At 45.9% G+C, this 24,856-nt stretch overlaps 1 protein-coding gene across 2 annotated transcripts in view; it reads left to right on the plus strand.

Moving 5' to 3' along the window:
- The first annotated feature begins 8,190 nt into the window (after window positions 1-8,190).
- Window positions 8,191-24,856, plus strand: part of LOC121545863 (activin receptor type-1B) — a 30,783-nt gene continuing 14,117 nt past the window's right edge. For both annotated transcript variants that reach the window (XM_041856740.2, XM_041856741.2), the window contains exon 1: window positions 8,191-8,356. In XM_041856740.2, the coding sequence (XP_041712674.1) occupies window positions 8,293-8,356 (64 nt within the window). In that variant the 5' untranslated portion in view covers window positions 8,191-8,292. The remainder of the gene's footprint in view (window positions 8,357-24,856) is intronic.

The raw sequence follows: 24,856 nt of genomic DNA on the forward strand, positions 1-24,856 counted from the left end.
TCTTATGCCACAGACAAGGCTAGGATAGCCTTTGTTATTGAGTTGCTGCGTGGTCGAGCGCTGGAGTGGGCTTCAGCCGTTTGGGAACGACAGGACACCTGCATGGCTTCATACCAGGAGTTCACGGCCGAGATGAGGAAGCTATTCGACCATTCCGTCCGAGGTATGGACGCAGCTAGGCGCCTGTTTTCACTTCGCCAAGGAACTCGCAGCGCTGCCGACTTCGTGATCGAGTTCAGGACGTTGGCTGTGGAGAGTGGGTGGAATGAGGAGTCTCTGCAAGCGGCCTTTACCAGGGTCTGTCGGAGCAGCTCAAGGATGAGTTGATCTCCTATCCGGAGCCTAGTGACCTGGACAGCTTGGTAGCCTTGTCTATTCGGGTGGATACCCGAGTTCGAGAGCGAAGGAGGGAGAAGCAATGGGGCCCGTCCAATCGATCAGCTTCTCAGTTCCCAGTCGGGTCGGGTGGTGGACCAGAACACGTCGATCATTCTCCACCACAAAGGATTAGTGGAGAGGTCCCTCTCCCGATTCTGAACCCATGCAAGTGGGGCGGCACGGGTTAACCAAGGAGGAGCGTCAACATAGACGTAAGACCAACTGCTGCCTCTACTGTGGTAGCTCGGGACATTACATCTCCACTTGTTCCCGGCGGTCGTCAAACTGCCCGGCTCGCTAAAGTTGGGAGGACTTTTAGCGAGCCAGTTTCAACCTCTCAGTACCTCTGTCAGACCCCGTTTCCCGGCTACCCTCATGAACAGGAATCAGAGCTTAGCGATTAACGCTTTTGTCGATTCAGGTGCCGATGGAAGCTTTATGGATGCCGAAGTGGTGGAACAGCTGGGGCTTTCAAGGAGCAATTACCGGAAGCCATTGAAGCAACCACTCTGAACGGCAGTAGTCTGGCACGTATTACGATGAGGACTGAACCGGTTAAGATGCTGTTGTCGGGGAATCATTCTGAGGTGATCTCATTCTTCATTCTGCCGTCTTCCCATGTCCCTCTGGTCCTTGGATATCCCTGGCTGAAGGAACACAATCCCACGTTCGATTGGGTGACGGGCAAGGTAACGAGTTGGAGCCTTGATTGTCATGCTAACTGTCTCAAGACTGCCTGTTCCCATTCGGTTCCCAGTCAGGTGATTGAGGCTAAACCCCCAGATTTGTCACTGGTTCCCGAGACATATCACGATTTGGGGGAAGTGTTCAGTAAGCAGAGGGCTCTGTCACTTCCTCCCCACCGACCATATGATTGTGCCATCAACCTGTTCCCTGGAGCTGTCTATCCCAAGGGACGGTTATACAGTATCTCCCGACCTGAACGTGAGGCTTTGGAGACCTACATCAAGGAGTCCCTAGCTGCTGGCCTCATTCGTCCCTCGTCATCACCCCTGGGGGGCAGGATTCTTCTTTGTGGGTAAGAAGGATGGCTCTCTTCGACCGTGTATTGATTATCGGGGGTTGAATGATATCACGGTCAAGAACAAGTATCCCCTGCCCTTGATGAGCTCTGCCTTCGACTCCTTACAGGGTGCTACGGTGTTTACCAAGCTAGACCTACGCAATGCGTATCACCTGGTCCGGATCAGAGAGGGGGACGAGTGGTTGACGGGGTTTCAATACACCGATGGGACACTTCGAGTATCAGGTGATGCCGTTTGGACTGACCAATGCTCCAGCGGTATTCCAGAGTATGGTGAACGACGTCCTGAGAGATATGATCGGTCTCTTTGTGTTTGTTTACCTGGATGACATTCTGATCTTCTCGAAGGAACCTTCCGACCACGTCCAGCATGTCCGACAGGTTCTGCAGCGATTGTTGGAGAATCGCCTGTTCGTTAAGGCCGAGAAGTGCGAGTTTCACGCCCACACGACATCCTTCCTCGGGTACATCATCTCCAGGGGAGAGATTAGGATGGACCAGGAGAAGGTTAGAGCGGTTCTGGAATGGGCCCAGCCCGGTACGAGATTGCAGCTCCAGAGATTTTTGGGGTTTGCGAATTTCTACCGCAGATTCATCCGGGATTACAGCCGTGTGGCCGCTCCGTTAACTGCCTTGACTTCCAGTATCAGGACCTTCAAGTGGAATCCGAAGCGGATCGAGCGTTTCTGGATTTGAAGAGGCGATTCACCAACGCACCGATTCTCTCTCAACCGGACACGGCCCGTCAGTTCGTCGTTGAAGTGGACGCGTCTGATGTGGGAGTTGGCGCCATCCTGTCGCAGCGATGCTCCACGGACAGTAAACTCCATCCCTGCGCCTACTACTCTCGTCGTCTTTCGCCTGCGGGAGAGGAACTACGATGTGGGTAACCGGGAGCTTCTCGCGGTGAAACTTGCCTTGGAGGAGTGGCGCCACTGGTTGGAGGGGGCGGAGCAACCGTTTATTGTCTGGACTGACCACAAGAATCTTGCTTACGTGCAATCGGCTAGACGTCTCAACTCCCGTCAGGCCAGGTGGGCGTTGTTTTCGGACGATTCAATTTTTCCCTGACGTTCCGACCTGGATCGAAGAACGGCAAGGCGGACGCCTTATCCCGGATGTTCTCCAAGACGGAGGAGAGTGGGGCCAAGACCGAGACGATTCTTCCCCGGAACTGTGTCGTGGGAGCAGTTAGTGGAAGATTGAGGAGGAGGTTATGGCGGCCCTTCGGACGCAACCCGGTCCCGTAACGGTCCACCCGGTCGGTTGTTTGTGCCTGAGTCGGTTCGTTCTGCTGTCCTCCAATGGGCCCACGCCAGCAAGATGGCTTGTCACCCTGGCGTGGCTCGGACGATGGCGTTTCTTCGCAGACGATTTTGGTGGCCTGCCATGGGAGAGGATACTCGGGGTTTGTTGCTGCCTGTCCAGTGTGTGCGCAGAATAAGAGTGCCAATCGGCCCAGCTCTGGACTACTTCACCCCCCTTCCTATTCCTCGCGACCATGGTCGCATCTGGCCCTGGACTTTGTCACTGGATTGCCCTCTTCTGAGGGGAACACGGTCGTTCTGACTATCGTGGACAGATTCAGCAAGTTCGCCCACTTTGTGCCCATTTCCAAGCTTCCCTCTGCCTCTGAGACGTCCGAGATCCTGGTTAGGGAGGTTTTCAGGGTCCACGGGTTGCCTAGTGATATCGTTTCCGACCGTGGTCCTCAGTTTACCTCTGCTGTCTGGAAGTCCTTCTGTTTGGCCATTGGAGCTACGGTCAGTCTCACATCTGGGTTTCATCCCCAATCTAATGGTCAGGCGGAGAGAGCCAACCAGAAGATGGAATCCACGCTACGCTGCCTTGTCTCCGCCAACCCCACCTCCTGGGTCTCTCAGTTGCCTTGGGTTGAGTATGCCCATAATACTCTCCCCTACATCTGCCACTGGGATGTCTCCCTTCCAGTGCCTGTATGGCTACCAACCTCCCTTGTTTCCTTCTCAGGAGAAGGATCTCTCAGTACCCTCTGTTCAGGCCCACATTCGTCGTTGCCACCGGACCTGGCATCGGGCCAGAAAGGCACTCCTTGGAGTTTCTGACCGGTATCAGCTCCAGGCGAATCGTCGCCGGATTCCCGCTCCCACCTATACCATCGGAGATAGGGTCTGGTTGGCCACACGGGATCTTCCTTCTACGGACTGAGTCTAGGAAGTTGTCACCGAAGTTCATTGGCCCGTTTGTGGTGGAGAAGGTGATCAATCCGGTTGCAGTTCGACTCAAGTTACCGAGAACGCTCAGAGTTCATCCCACCTTTCACGTCTCCTGCCTCAAGCCTGTTCTCCTCAGTCCTCTGTTGCCTCCTCCGCCTCCTCCTCCTCCTCCTCGGATGATCGGAGGTGGTCCTGCCTATACGGTGCGACGCATTATGGATTCCAGACGGCGGGGCCGGGGTTTCCAGTATCTCGTGGACTGGGAGGGGTATGGTCCTGAAGAGAGGAGTTGGATTCCGCGGCGACAGATCCTTGATGCTGACCTCCTTCGGGACTTCTACCGCCTCCATCCTGGCGCTCCGGGGAGTCCGCCCGGTGGCGTTCAGTCGGGAGGGGGGGTACTGTACGAACCCTGCATCCTGAGTCGGTTCCTGTCGGTGTTGTCAGTTTTTCTGTTCGGGATCTCCTGTTTCCCGAGGGTTCTGGAACGCTCCCTGCCTGGTTGCCGGGGCGACATTGCTAGGCGGGAGTTCTCATGATTTACCACACCTGCATCCCATCAGCAATCTGCACACCTGGTCCTGATCATCACCCTTTTTAGGCGCTGACCTGACATCCATTCCCTGCCGGATGCGTTAGCCATGAACAGTAGGTTTACCAGAGTATCAGTCTTAGAGCTTCTAGCGTTAGTTTTGTTGTTTTGCACCTTGTTGGTTTGTTGTTTACTTACCTCCGTTTTGTTCCATCTGCAGTCACTCGTCCGGAACCTTCATCCAACCTCTGCCTGGTGGTCGGCGGCTGCCGAGCCATGATTGGATCAACCACTGCACCCCCAACAACTAATCAACGCCGCCCGCTCTGTTCCCTGGATTATTCAGCATCACTCTTGAATTTGTAAATAAACACTCACCTTCGTTTCAATTTACCTTGTCCTGGTCTGCTTCTGGGTTCTGGCTTTGTAACTCGTGACAAAAACATTACATTGTTTACAGGGTATTTCATTTGTCTGTGGATGCATATTTGTAATCCTACTCAAATTGGTTTAAATGTGTTTCTATACTGCTCACCTCACACTGAAATGTAATTTGAATTAGTCTACTAAAAGATGAGTTAGGCTACTAAAAGCTGTTATGCTGGTAGGGAAAAAGAATATGCAGTTATATAGTTGTCCACCAGAGGGTACAAGACACTAAATTGTCGACTCCACTGAATGATCCTTTTGGTTCAATGGAGTGGTCTTCAGCTATAGGTTTTTTAGCATAGGTCTATAGTCCAATACAATCAACAACTATTATGAAAATATGCATATTTTTGCATATTCACTTTGTCTTCCATTTTAGCTTTTTTTTTATTCAGATGTTATTTTTAAGTCAGTTGGCATTGTGAATGACAGGTTTTATAAGCAGTCTGTTCTATGCCAGGGCAGGAAGCCACTCCCTGAGGAGCTATCAGCAGATAGTTCAGACCCGTGAATCACAATTCAGGAAGAGACTACAGAGGTTTATGATCATATTATATTTCATCCAGACTTATATTTACTCTTATGCAAATACATATACAGCACTTTTGTAGAGAAATGGAAATATCTAATGGGAATTTTAATGGGACAAACTCTTGCTTATGCACAAACAGATACGCTTACATTCACACACAGAGGCCTGCATACACAGACATATATGTACACATACGCACACATGCATGCAATCAGTGTGTGTGTGTGCATACATGTATCTGTTTGTGTTACAGTTAGAGAGATATTTCTCTCCCAGCTATTTTCTTTTTTGACCTAGTTACAAAACTGCCCAAATGTGGTGTTAGTGAGGTGTGAAAGAGGCAGCTCTAATTCGGCCACCATATGTTTTCACCATGTCTGGAGGCTCTCTATTTGTTTCTACAAAGATTTTCCAAATGAATCAGTGTCTATTCCTGCCAGTCAACATGAGCTGATAACACTGTGTGTAAGTGTGGACAGAAATTGACTCCAGTCGGTCCTTCCCTTCATCTAGTCCTCTGTAGCTCAGCTGGTAGAGCACGGCGCTTGTAACGCCAAGGTAGTGGGTTTCGATCCCCGGGACCACCCATACACAAAAATGTATGCACGCATGACTGTAAGTCGCTTTGGATAAAAGCGTCTGCTAAATGGCATGTTATTATTATTTTATTATTATCTACAATATCAATGCCTCAGTTACTGTATCTGTCTGGCTGGTGTTGACCAAACTCCAGAGAGATAATACTCCCTCCATGCCCGAGTCAGTCTGGTTATTTTTAACACTGTAGACAGTGTCGTTCAAGTATCAGAGGCCAAGCTCCGCTGAAAGGGGGGTCTTCTTCTCTGTGTAGTCCTGTCCAGCCGCTGTGGGCCAATTCCAAATCGCTTGGCTGGCTTTGATAGGAGGATTCAACCAGCAGACAGTTTGTGTGAGTGTGTGTGCACTGAAGAAATAAGCAGATAAATTGGGACAGCTCAATAATTTATATAAGGCTGCTGTCTAAAGAGACTACCGGTAAGCAGACACTATTAGACTTCAGGACAGAGCAGAGAGCACAGTACTAGCAAAGGGCCAGGTAATAACAACAGGACGAGACAGAGCTATATATACACAGTGCATTGTTGTATGTTACAGCCTTATTCTAAAATTGATTAAATTGTTTTTTCCCCCCTCAATCTATACATAGTACCCCATAATGACAAAACAAAAACAGTTTTAGATATTTTTGCAAAAAAATATATAACAAAATACAGATACATTTACATAAGTATTCAAACCCTTTACTCAGTACTTTGTTGAAGCACCTTTGGCAGCGATTACAGCCTCGAGTCTTCTTGGGTATGACACTACAAGCTTGGCACACCTGTATTTGGAGTTTCTCCCATTCTTCTCTGCAGATCCTCTCATGCTCTGTCAGGTTGGATGGGGAGTGTTGCTGCACAGCTATTTTCAGGTCTCTCCAGAGATGTTCGATCAGGTTCAAGTCCGGGCTCTGGCTGGGACTCTCAAGGATATTCAGAGACTTGTCCCGAATCGTTTTCTTGGCTGTGTGCTTAGGGTCAATTGTCCTGTTGGAAGGTGAACCTTTGCCCCAGTCTGAGGTCCTGAGCGCGTTGGAGCAGGTTTTCATCAAGGATCTCTCTGTACTTTGCTCCGTTCATCTTTCCCTCGATCCTGACTAGTCTCCCAGTCCCTGCCGCAGAAAAACTTCCCCACAGAATGATGCTGCCACCATCATGTTTCACCGTAGGGATGGTGCCAGTTTTCCTCCAGACGTGACGCTTGGCATTCATGCCAAAGAGTTCAATCTTGGTTTAATCAGACCAGAGAATCTGAGAGTCCTTTAGGTGCCTTTTGGCAAACTCCAAGCGGGCTGTCCTGTGCCTTTTACTGAGGAGTGGCTTCCATCTGGCCACTCTACCATAAAGGCCTGATTGGTGGAGTGCAGCAAAGATGGTTGTCCTTCTGGAAGGTTCTCCCATCTCCACAGAAGAACTCTGGAGCTCTGTCAGAGTGACCATCGGGTTCTTGGTCACCTCCCTGACCTAGGCCCTTCTCCCCCGATTGCTCAGTTTGGCTGGGCGGCCATCTCTCGGAAGAGTCTTGGTGGTTCCAAACTTCTTCCATTTAAGAATGATGGAGGCCAATGTGTTCTTGGGGACCTTCAACGCTGCAGAAATATTTTGGTACCCTTCCACAGATCTGTGCCTCGACACAATCCTGTCTCTGAGCTCTACAGACAATTCCTTCGACCTCATGGCTTGGTTTTTGCTCTGACATGCACTGTCAACTGTGGGACCTTATATAGACAGGTGTGTGCCTTTCCAAATCATGTCCAATCAATTGAATTTACCACAGGTGGATTGCAATCAAGTTGTAGAAACATCTCAAGGATGATCAATGGAAACAGTATGCACCTGAGCTCAATTTCGAGTCTCATAGCAAAGGGTCTGAATACTTATGTAAATACATTTGCTAACATTTCTAAAAACCTGTTTTCGCTTTGTCATTATGGGGTATTGTGTGTAGATTGATGAGGGAAAAAATAATTGATTAACTTTTAGACTAAGGCTGTAACGTAACAAAATGTGAAAAAAGTCAAGGGGTCTGAATCCTTTCCGAATGTACTGTACCAGTTGGCCAAATGCATCCTGGAAGGAGCTGACCACTTCATCTAGGAGAGTGAGTGTATGTAAATCTCTCTGACTAAATGATCTTTCACTGAATCTTCTAATACGTCTTAGCCCAAAATAGAAATGTAAATGTGTGTGCCCTGATAGACCTACATTATGTGACAAATAGTCCAGTCAGGTAATTGATCTGCCTATAGCCCGAATTTTAGGCTATCGAAATTATTTTTAAAAATCATTGCCTAAAAGCAATGCAGTCAGAATATAAAACTTAATCTGCTGCACAGACAACCCTATCAGACTAGGGTCTTCTACCACAACAAAGGGTCTGAAACGGGTCTTTTTCTAAACCACAGAAAGCCCTTGAAACGGGTCTTTTTCTAAACCACAGAAAGCCCTCCCCTTTAAAATCGACGTACCGCCCTTTAATAACTACGCCGCCTGTAGCACTTCAACTGGCTGGCTGGCGGCGGCGGCTGTATGGTTTGTGGTCAGGTCTGACCGTGGTGTTGACAGTACCACACTCCAAATGCGATGGGAATGCTGAAGGAATGGCTTTAAAACGAATTGTACTCACGTTACTGGCCCTGGTTGGGTTAGTAGCCATTGGTGATGGTAAGTGAAATAGTTACATGTGCCCTCTTTGGTTTTTGTCTTCGTGTGTTTTTTGTTTGTTTAACAGGAGGGTGGCTGGCATCGCCTGTCGATCATCATGGCGTTGCCTGTCTGGGATTTGTAAACCACGGCTAGCTTGCCAACATAAATCACATTTACACATTGAAGCTAGCGCTGCTTGTTAAACTCGTTGAATAACGCTGCCGAAGAGATACGGCCCGTGTATTTGTCATCCGGAAGCTCACGTAACGTTAACTAAATAGAAAATGTGATTTAACGTGTCGAACAAAACATCGTTGCATCTGGTGCTAGTTGGCTAGCTAGTTTGTTAACCAGGTGTGCACGAAGTGGCCAACAATGTAGTGTGTTGATAGCGTGTGAATTTCAATATCGCTTCATTTTTTGTGTTCAGATGGGTATACTACAGAACAGGATCAATAAGTTCGCCAGCTAACTTGCCTAAATATTCTGAAATATGTTATTTTTTGGGAAAGGTAAGCTTGAAATGGACATGGTCTAATTCAGGGTTTCCCAAACTCGGTCCTGCGCCCCCCGTGCACGTTGTTTTTTGCACTACACAGCAGATTGAAATCAAAATGTATTTGTCACATGCGCCGAATACAACAGGTGTAGACCTTACAGTGAAATGCTTACTTAGAAGCCCTTAACCAACAATGCAGTTTTAAGAAAGAATACCTACAAAAAATAATAAATAAAACTAACAAATAATTAAAGAGCAGCAGTAAAATAACAATAGCGAGGCTATAAACAGGGGTTACTGGTACCGAGTCAATGTGGGGGGAGCCGGTTAGTTGAGGTAATATGTACATGTAGTTAAAGTGACTATGCATAGATAATAAACCGAGAGTAGCAGCAGCGTAAAAGGGGGAGTAGGGGGTAGAAGCTGTCTAGAAGCCTCTTGGACCTAGACTTCGCACTCCGGTATCACTTGCCTTGCGGTAGCAGAGAGAACAGTCTATGACTAGGATGGCTGGAGTCTTTGACAATTTTTAGGGCCTTCCTCTGACACCGCCTGGTATAGAGGTATATGGTATAGACACCGCCTGGTATATGGGGCGGCAGGTAGCTTAGTGGTTAAGAGCGTAGTGCCAGTAACCGAAAGGTCGCTGGTTCTAATCCCCGAGCCGACTAGGTGAAAAATCTGTCGATGTGCCCTTGAGCAAGGCACTTAACCGTAATTGCTCCTGTAAGTCGCTCTGGATAAGAGCGTCTGCTAAATGACTAAAAATGTAAAATGTAAATAGAGGTCCTGGATGGCAGGAATCTTGGCCGCAGTGATGTACTGGGCCGTACGCACTACCCTGTGTAGTGCCTTGCGGTTGGAGGCCGAGCAGTTGCCATATCAGGCAGTGATGCAACCAGTCAGGATGCGCTCAATGATGCAGCTGTATAACTTTTTGAGGATCTGAGGACCCATGCCAAATCTTTTCAGTCTCCTTAGAGGGAATAGATTTTGTTGTGCCCTCTTCACGACTGTCTTGGTGTGCTTGGATCATATTAGCTTGTTGGTGATGTGGACACCAAGAAACTTGAAGCTCTCAACCTGCTCCACTACAGCCCCGTCGATGTGAATGGGGGGCGAGCTCGGTCCTCTTCTTTTTCCTGTAGTCCACAATAATCTCCTTTGTCTTGATCACGTTGAGGGAGAGGTTGTTGTCCTGGCACCACACGGCCAGGTCTCTGACCTCCTGCCTACAGACTGTCTCGTCGGTGATCAGGCCTACCGCTGTTGTGTCATCGGCAAACTTAATGATGGTGTTGGAGTCGTGCCTGGCCATGCAGTCATGCGTGAACAGGGAGTACAGGACGGGACTGAGCACACACCTCTGAGGGGCCCCCGTGTTGAGGACCAGCATGGCGGATGTGTTGTTACCTACCCTTACCACCTGGGGGTGCCCCGTCAGGAAGTCCAGGATCCAGTTGCAGAGGGAGGTGTTTAGTCCCAGGGTCCTTAGCTTAGTGATGAGCTTTGAGGGCACTATGGTGTTGAACGCTGAGCTGTAGTCAATGAATAGCATTCTCACATAGGTGTTCCTTTTGTCCAGGTATGGAGCGCAATAGAGATTGCATCATCTGTGGATCTGTTGGGGCGGTATGCAAATTGGAGTGGGTCTAGGGTTTCTGGGATAATGGTGTTGATGTGCGCCATGACCAGCCTTTCAAAGCACTTCATGGCTACAGACGTGAGTGCTACGGGTCGGTAGTCATTTAGGCAGGTTACCTTAGTGTTCTTGGGCACAGGGACTATGGTGGTCTGCTTGAAACATGTTGGTATTACAGACTCGGACAGGGAGAGATTGAAAATGTCAGTGAAGACACTTGCCAGCGCATGCTCGGAGTACACGTCCTGGTAATCCATCTGGCCTTGTGAATGTTGACCTGTTTAAAGGTCTTACTCACATCGGCTACGGAGAGTGTGATCACGCAGTCGTCCAGATCAGCTGATGCTCTCATGCATGCTTCAGTGTCACTTGCCTCGAAGCGAGCATAGAAGTAATTTAGCTCATCTGGTAGGCTCGTGTCACTGGGCAGCTCGCGGCTGTGCTTCCCTTTGTAGTCTGTAATAGTTTGCAAGCTCTGCCACATCCGACGAGCGTCGGCGCCGTTGTAGTACGATTCGATCTTAGTCCTGTATTGATGCTTTGCCTGTTTGATGGTTCGTCGGAGTGCATAGTGGGATTTCTTATAAGCTTCCGGGTTAGTCCCGCTCCTTGAAAGCGGCAGCTCTACCCTTTAGCTCAGTGTGGATGTTGTCTGTAATCCATGGCTTCTGGTTGGGGTATGTACGTACAGTGACTGTGGGGATGACGTCATCAATGCACTTATTGATGAAGCCAGTGACTGATGTGGTGTACTCCTCAATGCCATCGGAAAAATCCTGTAACATATTCCAGTCTGTGCTAGCAAAACAGTCCTGTAGCTTAGCATCTGCTTCACCTGACCACTTTTTTTATTGACTGAGTCACTGGTGCTTCCTGCTTTAGTTTTTGCTTGTAAGCAGGAATCAGGAGGATAGAATTATGGTCAGATTTGCCAAATGGAGGGCAAAGGAGAGCTTTGTACACGTCTCTGTGTGTGGAGTAAAGGTGGTTAGAGTTTTTTTTCCCTCTGGTTGCACATTTAACATGCTGGTAGAAATGAGGTAAAACTGATTTAAGTTTTCCTGCGTTAAAGTCCCCGGCCACTAGGAGCGCCGCCTCTGGATGAGCGTATTTTTGTTTGCTTATGGCTGTATACAGCTCATTGAGTGTGGTCTTAGTGCAAGCATCGGTTTGTGGTGGTAAATAGACAGCTACGAAGAATATTGATGAAAACTCTCTTGGTAGATAGAGTATCTCATGATAAGCTGCAAACCACACTATCTCAAGCGAGCACGTTCCAAGTGGAAGCAGGCAAGGGCGCGACAAAAGCCATCCATTCCAAGTGGGCAACTGAAGCCTGCAATTTGGGGCGTTCCTGCATGTGGGAGCGACACCAGTAGACAGTGTCCTTCGCTCCCACCTGCCATCACCGGTGGGGCGAAGGACACTGTCTAGTTTGCTAGTTAGCGAGCACACGGTGTCGCCCCCTCCTGCTGTATACCCAAGAAAACTCCTGCTATGGGGCCACCCCCACTGTCTGCTCAGAGCAGCTGATGACCAGATCCAAAACATAATGGTGGTCCTCTGTAGCTCAGTTGGTAGGGCAAGGCGCCAGGATAGTGTGTTCAATTACCGGGACCATCCATACATAAAAAGTATGCAAGCATGACTCTAAGTCGCTTTGGATAAAAGTCTTCTAAATGGCATACTATGATAAATTAATATATCTGGATTGGAATTTGGCATATGGTGTACCTAGTCTGTAGCTACTAGCTAGACCTGTTTGTGCCTGTGTACTGGCTTGTTGGTGCTTAACTTTTTGAGAGGGTAAAGTATGTTCACCTAACCTACTGAAAGAAGCTGATGTTTCTTTCTTTAGATTGAGAATCATTGCACATTACTTCACTTGGGGCATTATATGGAACAGTTGCAGAGAGTGTTGGGCCAGCTCCCAGTCATTTTTCTCTCTGTGTGATCTCTTCTCTACATGTAAAGACATTTCCCTTGTTGCAACTTGCCACTCACAGAAAATGAAAACAATAACTGAGAAAGTTAACCCTATCTGCCAATGTCAATAGCCTCAAGTCTGCTGCCACCCATTAGTTTAGTTATGTTAAGTGACCCATTCCGCTTCCAAGAATCAGAGAGCAACATTACATTCCTCCCTCATCCGGCCGGGTTTAGATAAGGACATGATCCAATTTGATTAGTCACATTCTTTCCTTCAATATTCACAGTTTATTTTTTTTATTTTTTTTAAATAGACACAGTGTTGAAGTGAGATGGCGGGAGGGTTAGATAAGTGGAGGGTTAAAGGGATGGGCTCAGGGATTGAACCCTGGTATCACCACTAAACCAAACTCCAGAACTGGTCTGTTTTTAAAAAATTACTTTATGGGAACATATGACTGGGATAGGCTGGGATGCACCTGAGTTGAAGTCAAACGTAGCTCTCAAGCACTAGTAAGTTCTCTAGGACCAGTGAGAGTTGAGGAGGTTTCTCTGGCTCAGGGTTTCAGGTGTTGTCCAGTTGGGCTGTGGCTGCTGTGTGAAGAGGGGCCACACTTTCACACCACATAATGGATTATGCCATAGCAAAGCTGAAACTAAAACCAGACAAACCCAAAGGTACGGAGCTCGTAGGGTAAGAGTTGAATACCCCTGGACTAGGACTACTACTGGTGGGTCTTCTGGTCTGTGACAGTGCGTCTTTACTCACAGGGTCGCCATGGCTCACGGATTGCTGGTTTCATCTCACGTTGATGACATTGGAACTGACCAATCATTAGCCTCGTTGTTATGAAGCCTACATGCCTTTGTGACTTAACTAGGTGCCAGAGTTGACTGAATAAAATGGATGTGCAATGTGATATGTGCACTGTCTGTGAGCCAGAGATACACTGCCGTGAGGCAGGGCGCGTCTCTCCTGCTTTCTATCTGGCTCCTCTTGTCTCTCTCCCCTCTTGCTTTCCCTCTCTCTGTCTTACTCTTTCTATTGCTTTCTCTCTTATCCCTCTCAATCTCCCATTCTCTCTCCATCCCCCCCACTTCAACATTCACATACTTTAGCCTATAGTGGACCTGGCTGACCCTTCGCAGACTTATCTGCTCAATGTTATGTCATCCAACTTACAGTGCCTTCAGAAAGTATTCACACCCCTTAACTTATTCCATATTTTGTTACAACCTAAATTCAAAATGGATAAAATATATTTTTTCCCACACCAATCTGCACACAATACCCCAGAATGACAAAGTGAACAATGTTTTTAGAATGTTTTGCAAATTGATTGGAAATGAAATGCAGACATTTCTCATTTACATACAGTACCAGTAAAACGTTTGGACACACCTACTCATTCAAGGGTTTTTCATTTCTTTTTACTTTTTTCTACATTGTAGAATAATAGTGAAGACATCAAAACTATGAAATAACACATATGGAATCATGTAGTAACAAAAAAAGTGTTAAACAAATCAAAATATATTTTAGTTTCTTCAAAGTAGCCACCCTTTGCCTTGATGACAGCTTTGCACACTCTTGGCATTCTCTCAACCAGCTTCACCTGGAATGCTTTTCCAACAGTCTTGAAGGAGTTCCCACATATGCTGAGCACTTGTTGGCTGCTTTTCCTTCACTCTGCGGTCCAACTCTCCCCAAACCATCTCAATTGGGTTGAGGTCGGGTGATTGTGGAGGCCAGGTCATCTGATGCAGCACTCAATCACTTTCCTTCTTGGTCAAATAGCCCTTACACAGCCTGGAGGTGTGTTGGGTCATTGTCCTGTTGAAAAACAAATGACAGTCTCACTAAGTGCAAACCAGATGGGATGGCGTATTGCTGCAGAATGCTGTGGTAGCCATGCTGGTTAAGTGTGCCTTGAATTCTAAATAAATCACAGTGTCAACAGCAAAGCACCATCACACCACGTCCTCCATGCGTCACGGTGGGAACCACACATGCGAACATAATCCGTTCACCTACTCTGCGTCTCACAAAGACACGGCAGTTGGAACCAAAAATCGCATATTTGGATTCATCAGACCAAAGGACAGATTTCCACTGGTCTAATGTCCATTGGGTGTGTTTCTTGGCCCAAGCAAGTCTCTTCTTATTATTGGTGTCCTTTTAGTAGTGGTTTCTTTGCAGCAATTCGACCATGAAGGCCTGATTCACACAGTCTCCTCTGAACAGTTGATGTTGAGATGTGTCTGTTACTTGAACTCTGTGACGCATTTATTTGGGCTGCAATTTCTGAGGCTGGTAACTCTAATGAACTTATCCTCTGCAGCAGAGGTAGCTCTGGATCTTCCATTCCTGTGGCGGTCCTCATGAGAGCCAGTTTCATCATAGCGCTTGATGTTTTTTGTGACTGCACTTGAAGAAACTTTCAAGGTTTTTGAAATGTTCCGTATTGACTGACCATGTCTTAAAGTAATGATGGACTGTAATTTCTCTTTGCTCATTTGAGCTGTTCTTGCCATAATATAGACTTGGTCTTTTACTAAATAGGGCTATCTTCTGTATACCACCCCTACCTTGTCACAACACAACTGATTTGGCTCAAACGCATTAAGAAGGAAATACATTCCACAAATGTAACTTTTAACAAGGCACCTGTTAATTGAAATGCATTCCAGGTGACTGCGAATCTCAAGTATAAAATATATATATGTTTAACACTTTTTGGTTACTATCTGATTCCATATGTTATTTAATTGTTTTGATGTCTTCACTATTATTCTACAATGTGGAAAATAGTAAAAATGAGTAGGTGTCCAAACTTTTGACTGGTACTGTATATCTGGGGAAGGGCAAAAAACAATTACTATGGTTTTGAAAGTTTCCAAGAGCACAGTGGCCTCCATTTTGGAAATGAAAAAATTATATGGAACTACCCAGACTCTGCCTGGAGCTGGCCGTCCAACCAAAGTGAGCAACTGGGCAAGAAGGACCTTGTTCATGGAGATGACCAAGAACCCAATGACCACTCTACAGAGTTCCTTGGCTGATATGGGAGAACCTGCCAGAAGGACAACAGTCTCTACAGCACTTCACCAATCTGGGCTTTATGGGAGAGTTGCCAGATGAAAGCTACTCCTGAGAAAAGGCACATGACGGCACGCCTGGAGTTTGCAAAAAGGCATGTGAAAGACTCGGATCATAGGGCACAATATTCTGTGGTCTTATGAGACCAATTTAACTCTTTGTCCTGTCTGGAGAGAACCAGGCACAGGTCATCACCCTTCTAACACCATCCCTACCATGAAGCATGGTGGTGGCAGCATCATGCTATGGGGATGCTTTTCTGCATCAGGGACTGGGAGACTGTTAAGGATAGAGGGAACACTGAATAGAGCCACGAGTGCAAACTACCTTAGACTGGGGCAACGATTTCCACACGTTCCAACAGGACAATGACCCCAAGCATACAGCCAAAGCAACACTGGAATGGCTTCAGAACAAGATTGTGAAAGTCCTTAAGTGGCCCAGTCAAAGCCCAGACTTCAATCCCATTGAACATCTGTGGAAAGACTTGAAGATTGTTGTTCACCGCCACTCCCAATCTAATTTAACAGAGCTTGAGAAAATCTGCATGGAAGAATTGGAGAAAATCCCCAAATCCGGATGTGCAAAGCTGATACAGACCGACCCAATACGACTCAGAGCTGTAATCGCCGCCAAAGCTGCTTCTGCAAAGTATTGGCTCGGGTGTAAATGTTTATGTAAAAGTATTTTTGTATCAATCAATTATACTGAACAAAAATATAAATGCAACATGTAAAGTGTTGGTCCCATGTTTCATGAGCTGAAATAAAAGATCCCAGAAATGTTCCATACACACAAACATTTTCTCTCATTTTGTTTACATCCCTGTTGGTGAGCATTTCTCATTTGCCAAGATAATCCATCCACCTGACAGGTGTGGCATATCAAGAAGCTGATTAAACAGCATGATCATTACACAGGTGCACCTTGTGCTGGGGACAATAAAAGGCCACTCCTAAAATGTGCAGTTTTGTCACACAACACAGATGTCTCAAGTTGAGGGAGCGTGCAATTGGCATGCTGACTACAGGAATATCCACCAGAGCTGTTGCCAGAGTATTTTATGTTCATTTCTCTTCTATAAGCTGCCTCCAGTGTTTTAGAGAATTGGGCAGTACGTCCAACCGGCCTCACATCCGCAGACCACGTGTAACCACGCCATCTAAGGACCTCCACATCCGGCTTCTTCACCTGCGGGATCGTCTGAGACCAGCCACCCGGACAGCTGATGAAACTGAGGAGTAGTTTTGTCTGTAATAAAGCCCTTTTGTGGGGGAAAAAGTCATTCTGATTGGCTGGGCCTGGCTTCCAAGTTGGTGGGCCTTTGCCCTCCCAGCCCCACCCATGGCTGCGCCCATGCCCAGTCGTGAAATCCATAGATTAGGGCCTAATTCATTTTATTTCAAGTGACTTATTTCCTTATATGAACTGTAACTAAGTAAAATCTTTGAAATTGTTGCATTATGTTCAGTATAGCTACATGATCTAAAAACAAGGTTTCACTTTGTCATTATGGGGTATTGTTTAAGATAGAGGGGAAAAAAAGAACATTTTTTTTAAATTCAGGCTGTAACAACCAAATGTGGATTAAGTCGAGGGGTATGAATTCTTTCTGAAGGCACTGTATGAATTCCTTCTGCTGCCCACTGTGCCAGTAACCTGAAGGGCTATACAGCTAGTCTGGCTTCTGTTTCCTTCAGGGTTCTCACGAGGTGCTTAAAGTACTTGAATTCAAGTACTGGAATACTTTGAAAAGCAGACATTTTCTCAAGTCGGTACTTGAAAAGTAGTTTAATTAAAATGAGAGTTGAACAGATAATGATCAAATATGTTTATGAAAAAGATTAGAAAAATGTATTGGTCTTGTGAATTAATTTCCAGGCGGACTACAGAGTTTTGTTTCGCGCTGTGGCTGCCAGGCGAGCTCGCTCATTCCACCCACACTGCCACTCAGCCAGGCAGGTACAGAACTGACTGATTAGGCGTCGCCAAATGTCACATCGATAGCTAAAATGCCGGGCAAATGTAGAGCCAATTCTGCCTTTTGTGCGTATGGAAAATTTCTGGGATCTTTTAACACTTTACATGTTGCGTTTTATTTATATTTTTGTTCAGTATAGTTTACCCACCTTTTTTTACCACTACATCACTGGACCCAACCAACCCACACCGTGTAAGGTGCAGAAATGCGTCAGACTGACATTGCGAGCATGGGTGAATCGGCCCTGAAGAGCCACATGAAAGGGGAAAGACACAACACTGCATCCTGCGCAGGCGCCAGTTCTACATTGTGACTTTTTTTCTCTCCAACAACCTCCAGAGCTTTTTTGCCAATCGCAGCATTCACGGGGCGCCCGCGATATTCCGGTTTATCAAGTGGCAGCCGTGCTACTGCCATTCAGGTGGCCGTTCCGTTTTCCACACAGCCCACCCGCCCTTCTACTGACCGGTGACACTAAAGCTGCCGGTCGGAAGGGAGACGCTTTCTCCTAGCTATTAAGTAGTAGATTCCCAAATGCCCAATTAAAAAGGGACTAAGCTAGAATTGTGTAGTAATGCGAATAGGAAATGTGTGTTCACCAGTAGGCATGTCCCAAAACTCTGCTCATCACTACTCAAATTACAAAATCATCAGTACTAACTTACCACTCATGTATGTAGTAAATAAGTAGTGAAACACATATTATTGAGTAGAACTTGTAAAGTAGTGATGAATACCAAGTTTTCTTTTTTTTTTATGAAGTTTGGGGCGGCAGGTAGCTTAGTGGTTAAGAGCGTTGTGCCAGTAACCGAAAGGTTGGTGGTTCTAATCCCAGAGCCAACTAAGTGAAAAATCTGTCTGTGCCCTTGAGCAAGGCACTTAACCCTAATTGCTCCTGTAAGTCGCTCTGGATAAGAGCGTCTGCTAAAATGACTAAAATGTAAAAATGTTGTGGCGACTAGAAACAATTGCATAATGTAAACTATTACAAAGTGGTGGTCCTTGAAAATAGATATTAGTGCTTGAAAAAGTATTTTTAAAGTCCTTGAATTTGACTTGCCACTATCTATACAAATCCTGTTCCTTGTTGCAGAAGGAAGCGCTGTGGTTTAATGGGCTCTATTTCCTGGTAGTATCATGTACCTCTTGTAACCACTGGAAACAAGACCGGACCACTGCTGTCATGATCTCTCCTTGCCTCATGTAATAACAGAACATTTAATTTAGTACAGCGAATAAGAAAGATTCCTTGGCTGAACTGTAAACAGAATAGGATTTGGAGTGCTGCTGAACTAGCCATTCAGGTGTTGCGGTGTGAAAACTGTTTCATGTCCTAATGATGTTATGGAAAGGGAGCACATCAAGTCAGATTCCAACATGTGCATGCCTGTCTACCAGATCAGAGCCAAGGGAATGTACAGGAACAGAGCTGCCTGGGAGTCACTGGGTTTAGGATAGATGTGCATATATATTTTTTAATGCTTTTACATAGTGTCTGTGTTTAACATGGTGTGTGACTAAAGATATGGTCTGGGGCTTCCTATATGTTCATTTATGTGCAAATGAGGTAGTTGTATTCCTGTTTTTATATGTGGTGTGTGTGTGTACTGTGTCTCAAGTTCTGTTATAGGTCTATTGGTCAGGTCCACTGAGGGCTGAGTGAGAGTAGCTTCCCTCCCTTAATGACTTGGCTAATAACCATCTCTTTCGGCCCGGTGTTGGGGGGCGGGGTTGTAGGCTATGTAGTCGTTCGTGTGGGTGTGTTTTGTGGTGAATGTTCTAGCCTGGGTCCACTAGGGGTGAGTGTAGCTTTCCCCCCTTAACGACCCGGGCCTCTAATGACCTCCTTCAGCCCAGAGCGCCCCGGAGGCTGAGAGGCCTAATTGCTCCCACAGACTGTCTGGCCTCTCACTGACCTGTGGACATGATCACTTAAATACAGACGGGGAGTAGTGGATTTTTCAGAAATATGATTAGGTATTCATTCGGTCATTAGCCTTATGTTATGTGTTATTGCAGTGTCTGTGTGTCGAGTGGAGTGGACTCGTATGGAGGAGCCCATATGGAACTGAACATGATACCCATCTTCCACTGCACTGCTGTTGTTCTCTGTGTACTGATTGGAGACTAACACCTCGAATAGTGTAGCTGCACTTATACACACTTAGACAGACATACAGAGGCTTAGGTAGATACAAGTGGGGTTTGCTGTTTAGAATCTGATGTAATCTGACCCTGTGTCGATGGAGACATGTAATGACTTTTCTCCTTCCCCACAGTATTGATAAAGGCTGAAGTGTGTGTGTGTGTCTGCATGTTTGTGTTCTGTCTGGTGGCGTCTGCTTGTCTTGATCAGCCCTCTGTCTGGTAGCTAACTGTATGTATCTAATTTCAGCTAGTGCGTTTTGGGTAATGGTGCTCACACGCACAGTCTGTCTGCTCTGTGCTCTTTAGCCCCCAGAATTCCTTGCTGCTGTGTAACAGTTCAGTCCCATGCCAAACAGGCTTAGGCTAAACATTTTCCACTGACATCATACTCATTCTTGAGTTTAACTGACTGATTCACCATATGCACATGAACACAAGCACTGTGTAGGTGTCAGGGTCTCATACACACACACACACACACACACCACACACACTGCAACAATGTTTGTGTTAAACCCATTTCTGTGGTTTTGGAGTCAGTCTCCCACAAAGCTCTCTTCTGAACCAGACCTGGGTTCTAACACTTTTTAAAATCTTTCATACTTTTAGCGTTTGCTTTCGCTTGCCTGGAGTGGCAGATGGGTGGGGTTTGCAGTTGTTCTACTATTCTGTTGGTTGATTGCACCAGGCAAGCTCAGCCAAGCCCAGCTTAAGTATTTGGAATTATTTCGAATAGTATTTTAACCCAGGTCTGTCCTGAGCTCGGTCCAAATTAAGCAAGCACTGGTTAAGTTGTATTAACCCCTTCCTTCACTGTGGCTGTGTCCCATATGCCACCCTATTCCCAATGAAGTGCAACAATTTTTACCAGAGCCCCTTTGGGCACTGGTCAAAAGGGGTGTACTTTATTGGGAATATGGTGCCATTTCAGACTGTTGTCAGACTATGTCTGTTTGCCTTTGTTGCCTCAACACAACAGGAATGATAGGGTCTTAACACTTTGCAGCTAAAACTGCTCCATCCAACCTGCATTCAGTTTTTTTGTTATTTTTTAAGTCCGTCTAGACTGGGTTTTAATGATTGAATGTCACAGCTGGTTACTCTAGCTAGCTGCAGACCCCTCACAGCTGGGGGGGGCTACATAAACCTCCCTTCTGCCTCCCAACACCCCCCTTACTGTCTCCTCCCTTCCTATCTGTGCTCTTCCCCTCTGCCTGTCTATCCACAGGAGATGAGATTTTCAGCAACTCCTCATAGGACATTGAAAGTTTGCATACATTTTTATTTATTTTTTACCAACACGTTTTGTCAAATGCCTTCATCAGGGTATTTGATCTGTCTACTCTATCCCCAGAGCACAGGGTCTGGTGTGTGTGTGTGTGAGCCCGCCACCCCTCCATGCTTCCCTGCTCTTTGTTGAGCACAGGGCCAGTCCAATCCCTCCTCGTTTCCCTGTAATCTCAGCACAAAGGACCAGTGTAAGGACACCAATTATGTGCAGAATTCACACAAACCAACTCAACCCCCACAGTGTAGCTGACTGTCCCTCCCCTGGGCAGCCTACTCTCTGAAAAGAGTCAGTTCTGTTTGAAAACTTTTGCAAGGAAATTCAATCATGACCAAAAATGTTATGTTCTCTACTCTGTTTCTCCTCAGACACATTTCCAAAGCATGTGTTTTATATTAGGCACACTTATGGGTTGTGGTAGTCTGTCTGTCTATATGTAGGGCCCTATAAAATCAGTTTTCTTTTTTTGTTGCCTGATTACGTTTTCTCCATTTTGGTTTTTCCAGGTTTCTTTTTTTTCTCACTCAAGTCACCCTTTTTAAAAACAAATCTGGATGTTCTATGTCCACAACAATGCTTAAACCACACTAGGAGACCACTTTCAAGAAATTGATTTTTTGGGTGTAGTTATCCTTTAATGCAAGTGCACACCAGCAAGAGACTGTTGTTTGGTTAGCAACGTTGCTGTAGCGAAATTTGCACAACAATGTTTGCATGTGATGCTAGCTAACTATGAACCTCAATCAACCTACATTTCAAAACTCTGCTCAAAGGCACCATTGGTGAATGTGTTGAGTAAATAAAATTGTGACATTTTCCCACCAAAGGATGTAACACACATTATAACATTACATTTCCCCTGTAATATGCTACAAATTGGGTTATGGTATATTTTAACATTATAATTGTCCTATATTATTATAGCTTATGGCTCCATTATACCTGTGTCATGACATTGATGATTATACTGTAGCTGATTATCACCTTCTATAAGATAAAATGCACATGAATGGGTACTTTGGGTAAAGGAAGTTGTGGCTTTGACTTGCAAACATTGTTGTGCAAATCTCTCTTCACCCACCAACACCAACAATCTCTGCAATCCTCCTCCATGGAGGAGGCCTTCAGAAAGTATTCACACCCCTTGACTTTTTCCACATTTTGTTGTTACAGCCTGAATTTAAAATTGATTACATTGAAATTGTGTCACTGGCCTACACACAATACCCCATAATGTAAAAGTGGAATTATATTTTTACAAATTAATTAAAAATGAAAAGCTGAAATGTCTGGAATCAATACGTTTTCAACCCCTTTTATGGCAAGCCTAAAGTTCACAAGTAAACTTTTGCTTTATAAGTCATATAAAAGGTTGCATGGACTCTGTGTGCAATAAGTCTTTAACATGATTTCTTGACTCTCATCTCTGTAGCCCACACATAAAAATCCAAGATGGCGTAGCAGTGCGGTCGTGTATTCTGTAGTGTGCTCGTGTAAATAGCCTGTTTTTGTTTGTCTTTCGTATATTTCTCAATCTCACTTTTCATCCATCAACTAAATATACTTTCCTGCAACCCGCCTCACCCAATGTGGAACGGATTCTATTATTTCTTATACCTTTTTATCAACTTTTCATGGAAGTCAGGAACCAATATACACAATCAGTTAGGAAAGCAAAGGCTAGCTTTTTCAAACAAATGTGCATCCTGTAGCACTAACTCCAAAAGGTTTTGGGACACTGTAAATTCCATGGAGAATAAGAGCACCTCCTTCCAGCTGCCCACTGCACTGAGGCTAGGAAACACTGTCATCACCGATTTTTAAATCTATGATAATCGAGAATGGCCATGCTTTCCACCTGGCTACCCCTACTCCGGCCACCAGCTCTGCACCCTCCGCTGCAACTTGCCCATGCACCCCCCGCTTCTCCTTCACACAAATGCAGACAGCTGATGTTCTGAAAGAGCTGCAAAATCTGGACCCCTACAAATCAGCTGGGCTAGACAATCTGGACCCTTTCTTTCTCAAATTAGCTGCTGAATTTTCAGCAACCCCTATTACTAACCTGTTCAACCTCTCTTTCGTATCATCTGAGATCCCCAGAGATTGGAAAGCTGCCGTGGTCATGGAAAGCTGCCGTGGTCATCCCCCCCCCTCTTCAAAAGGGTGACACTCTAGATCCAAACTGTTACAGACCTATATCCATCCTGCCCTGCCTTTCGAAAGTATTTGAAAACCAAGTTAACAAACAGATCACCGACCATTTCAAATCCTACCGTACCTTCTCCACTATGCAATCTGGTTTCTGAGCTGGTCATGGGTGCACCTCAGCCATGCTCAAGGTCCTAAACGATATTATAACCGCGATCAATAAAAGACAGTACTGTGCAGCCGTCTTCATCGACCTGGCCAAGGCTTTCGACTCTGTCAATCACCGCATTCTTATTGGCAGGATAAATAGCCTTGGTTTCTCAAATGACTGCCTCGCCTGGTTCACCAACTACTTCTCAGAGTTCAATGTGTCAAATCGGAGGGCCTGTTGTCTGGACCTCTGGCAATCTCTATGGGGGTGCCACAGGGTTCAATTCTCGGGCCGACTCTATTCTCTGTGTATATCAATGATGTCGCTCTTGCTGCTGGTGACTCTCAGATCCACCTCTACGCAGATGACACCATTTTGTATACATTTGGCCCTTCATTGGACACTGTGTTAACAAACCTCCAAACGAGATTCAATGCCATACAGCACTCCTTCTGTAGCCTCCAACTGCTCTTAAAAGCTAGTAAAACTAAATGCATGCTCTTCAATCGAACGCTGCTTGCACCCGCCCGCCCGACTAGAATCACTACTCTGGGCGGGTCTGACTTAGAATATGTGGACAACTACAAATACCTAGGTGTCTGGTTAGATCGTAAACTCTCCTTCCAGACTCACATTAAGCATCTCCAATCCAAAGTTAAATTCTAGAATCGGCTTCCTATTTCGCAACAAAGCCTCCTTCACTCAAGCTGCCAAACATGCCATCGTAAAACTGACTATCCTTGACTTCGGCGATGTCATTTACAAAATAGCCTCCAACACTCTACTCAGCAAATTGGATGTAGTCTATCACAGTGCCATCCGTTTTGTCACCAAAGCCCCATATACTACCCACCATTGTGACCTGTATGCTCTCGTTGGCTGGCCCTCACTACATATTCGTCGCCAAACCCACTGGCTCCAGGTCGTCTATAAATCTCTGCTAGGCAAATCCCCGCCTTATCTTAGATCATTGGTCACCATAGCAACACCCACCCGTAGTATGCGCTCCAGCAGGTATATCTCACTGGTCATCCCCAAAGCCAACACCTCCTTTGGCCGCCATTCCTTCCAGTTCTCTGCTACTAATGACTGGAACGAACTGCAAAAATCTCTGAAGCTGGAGACTCTTATCTCCCTCACTAACTTGAAGCATCAGTTGTCAGAGCAGCTTACCGATCACTGCACCTGTACACAGCCCATCTGTAATTAGCCCACCCAACTACCTCATCCCTATATTGTTATTTATTTTGATCATTTGCACCCCAGTATCTTTATTTGCATGTCATCTTCTGCAGATCTATCACTCCAGTGTTATTTTGCACTATGGCCTATTTATTGCCTTACCTCCATAACTTACTACATTTAATAATATGCTATTTAGCAGACGCTTTTATCCAAAGCGACTTAGTCATGCGTGCATACATTTTTTTTTTTTGTGTATGGGTGGTCCCGGGGATCGAACCCACTACCTTGGCGTTACAAGCACCGTGCTCTACCAGCTGAGCTACAGAGGACCACATTTGCACACACTGTGTGTGTGTGTGTGTATGTATATATATATATATATATATATATATATATTATTGACTGTAACTGTGTTTTTATCGCTTTGCTTTATCTTGGCCAGGT

This window comes from Coregonus clupeaformis, chromosome 30 (genome assembly GCF_020615455.1).
Source record: "Coregonus clupeaformis isolate EN_2021a chromosome 30, ASM2061545v1, whole genome shotgun sequence".
Lineage (NCBI taxonomy): Eukaryota > Metazoa > Chordata > Actinopteri > Salmoniformes > Salmonidae > Coregonus > Coregonus clupeaformis.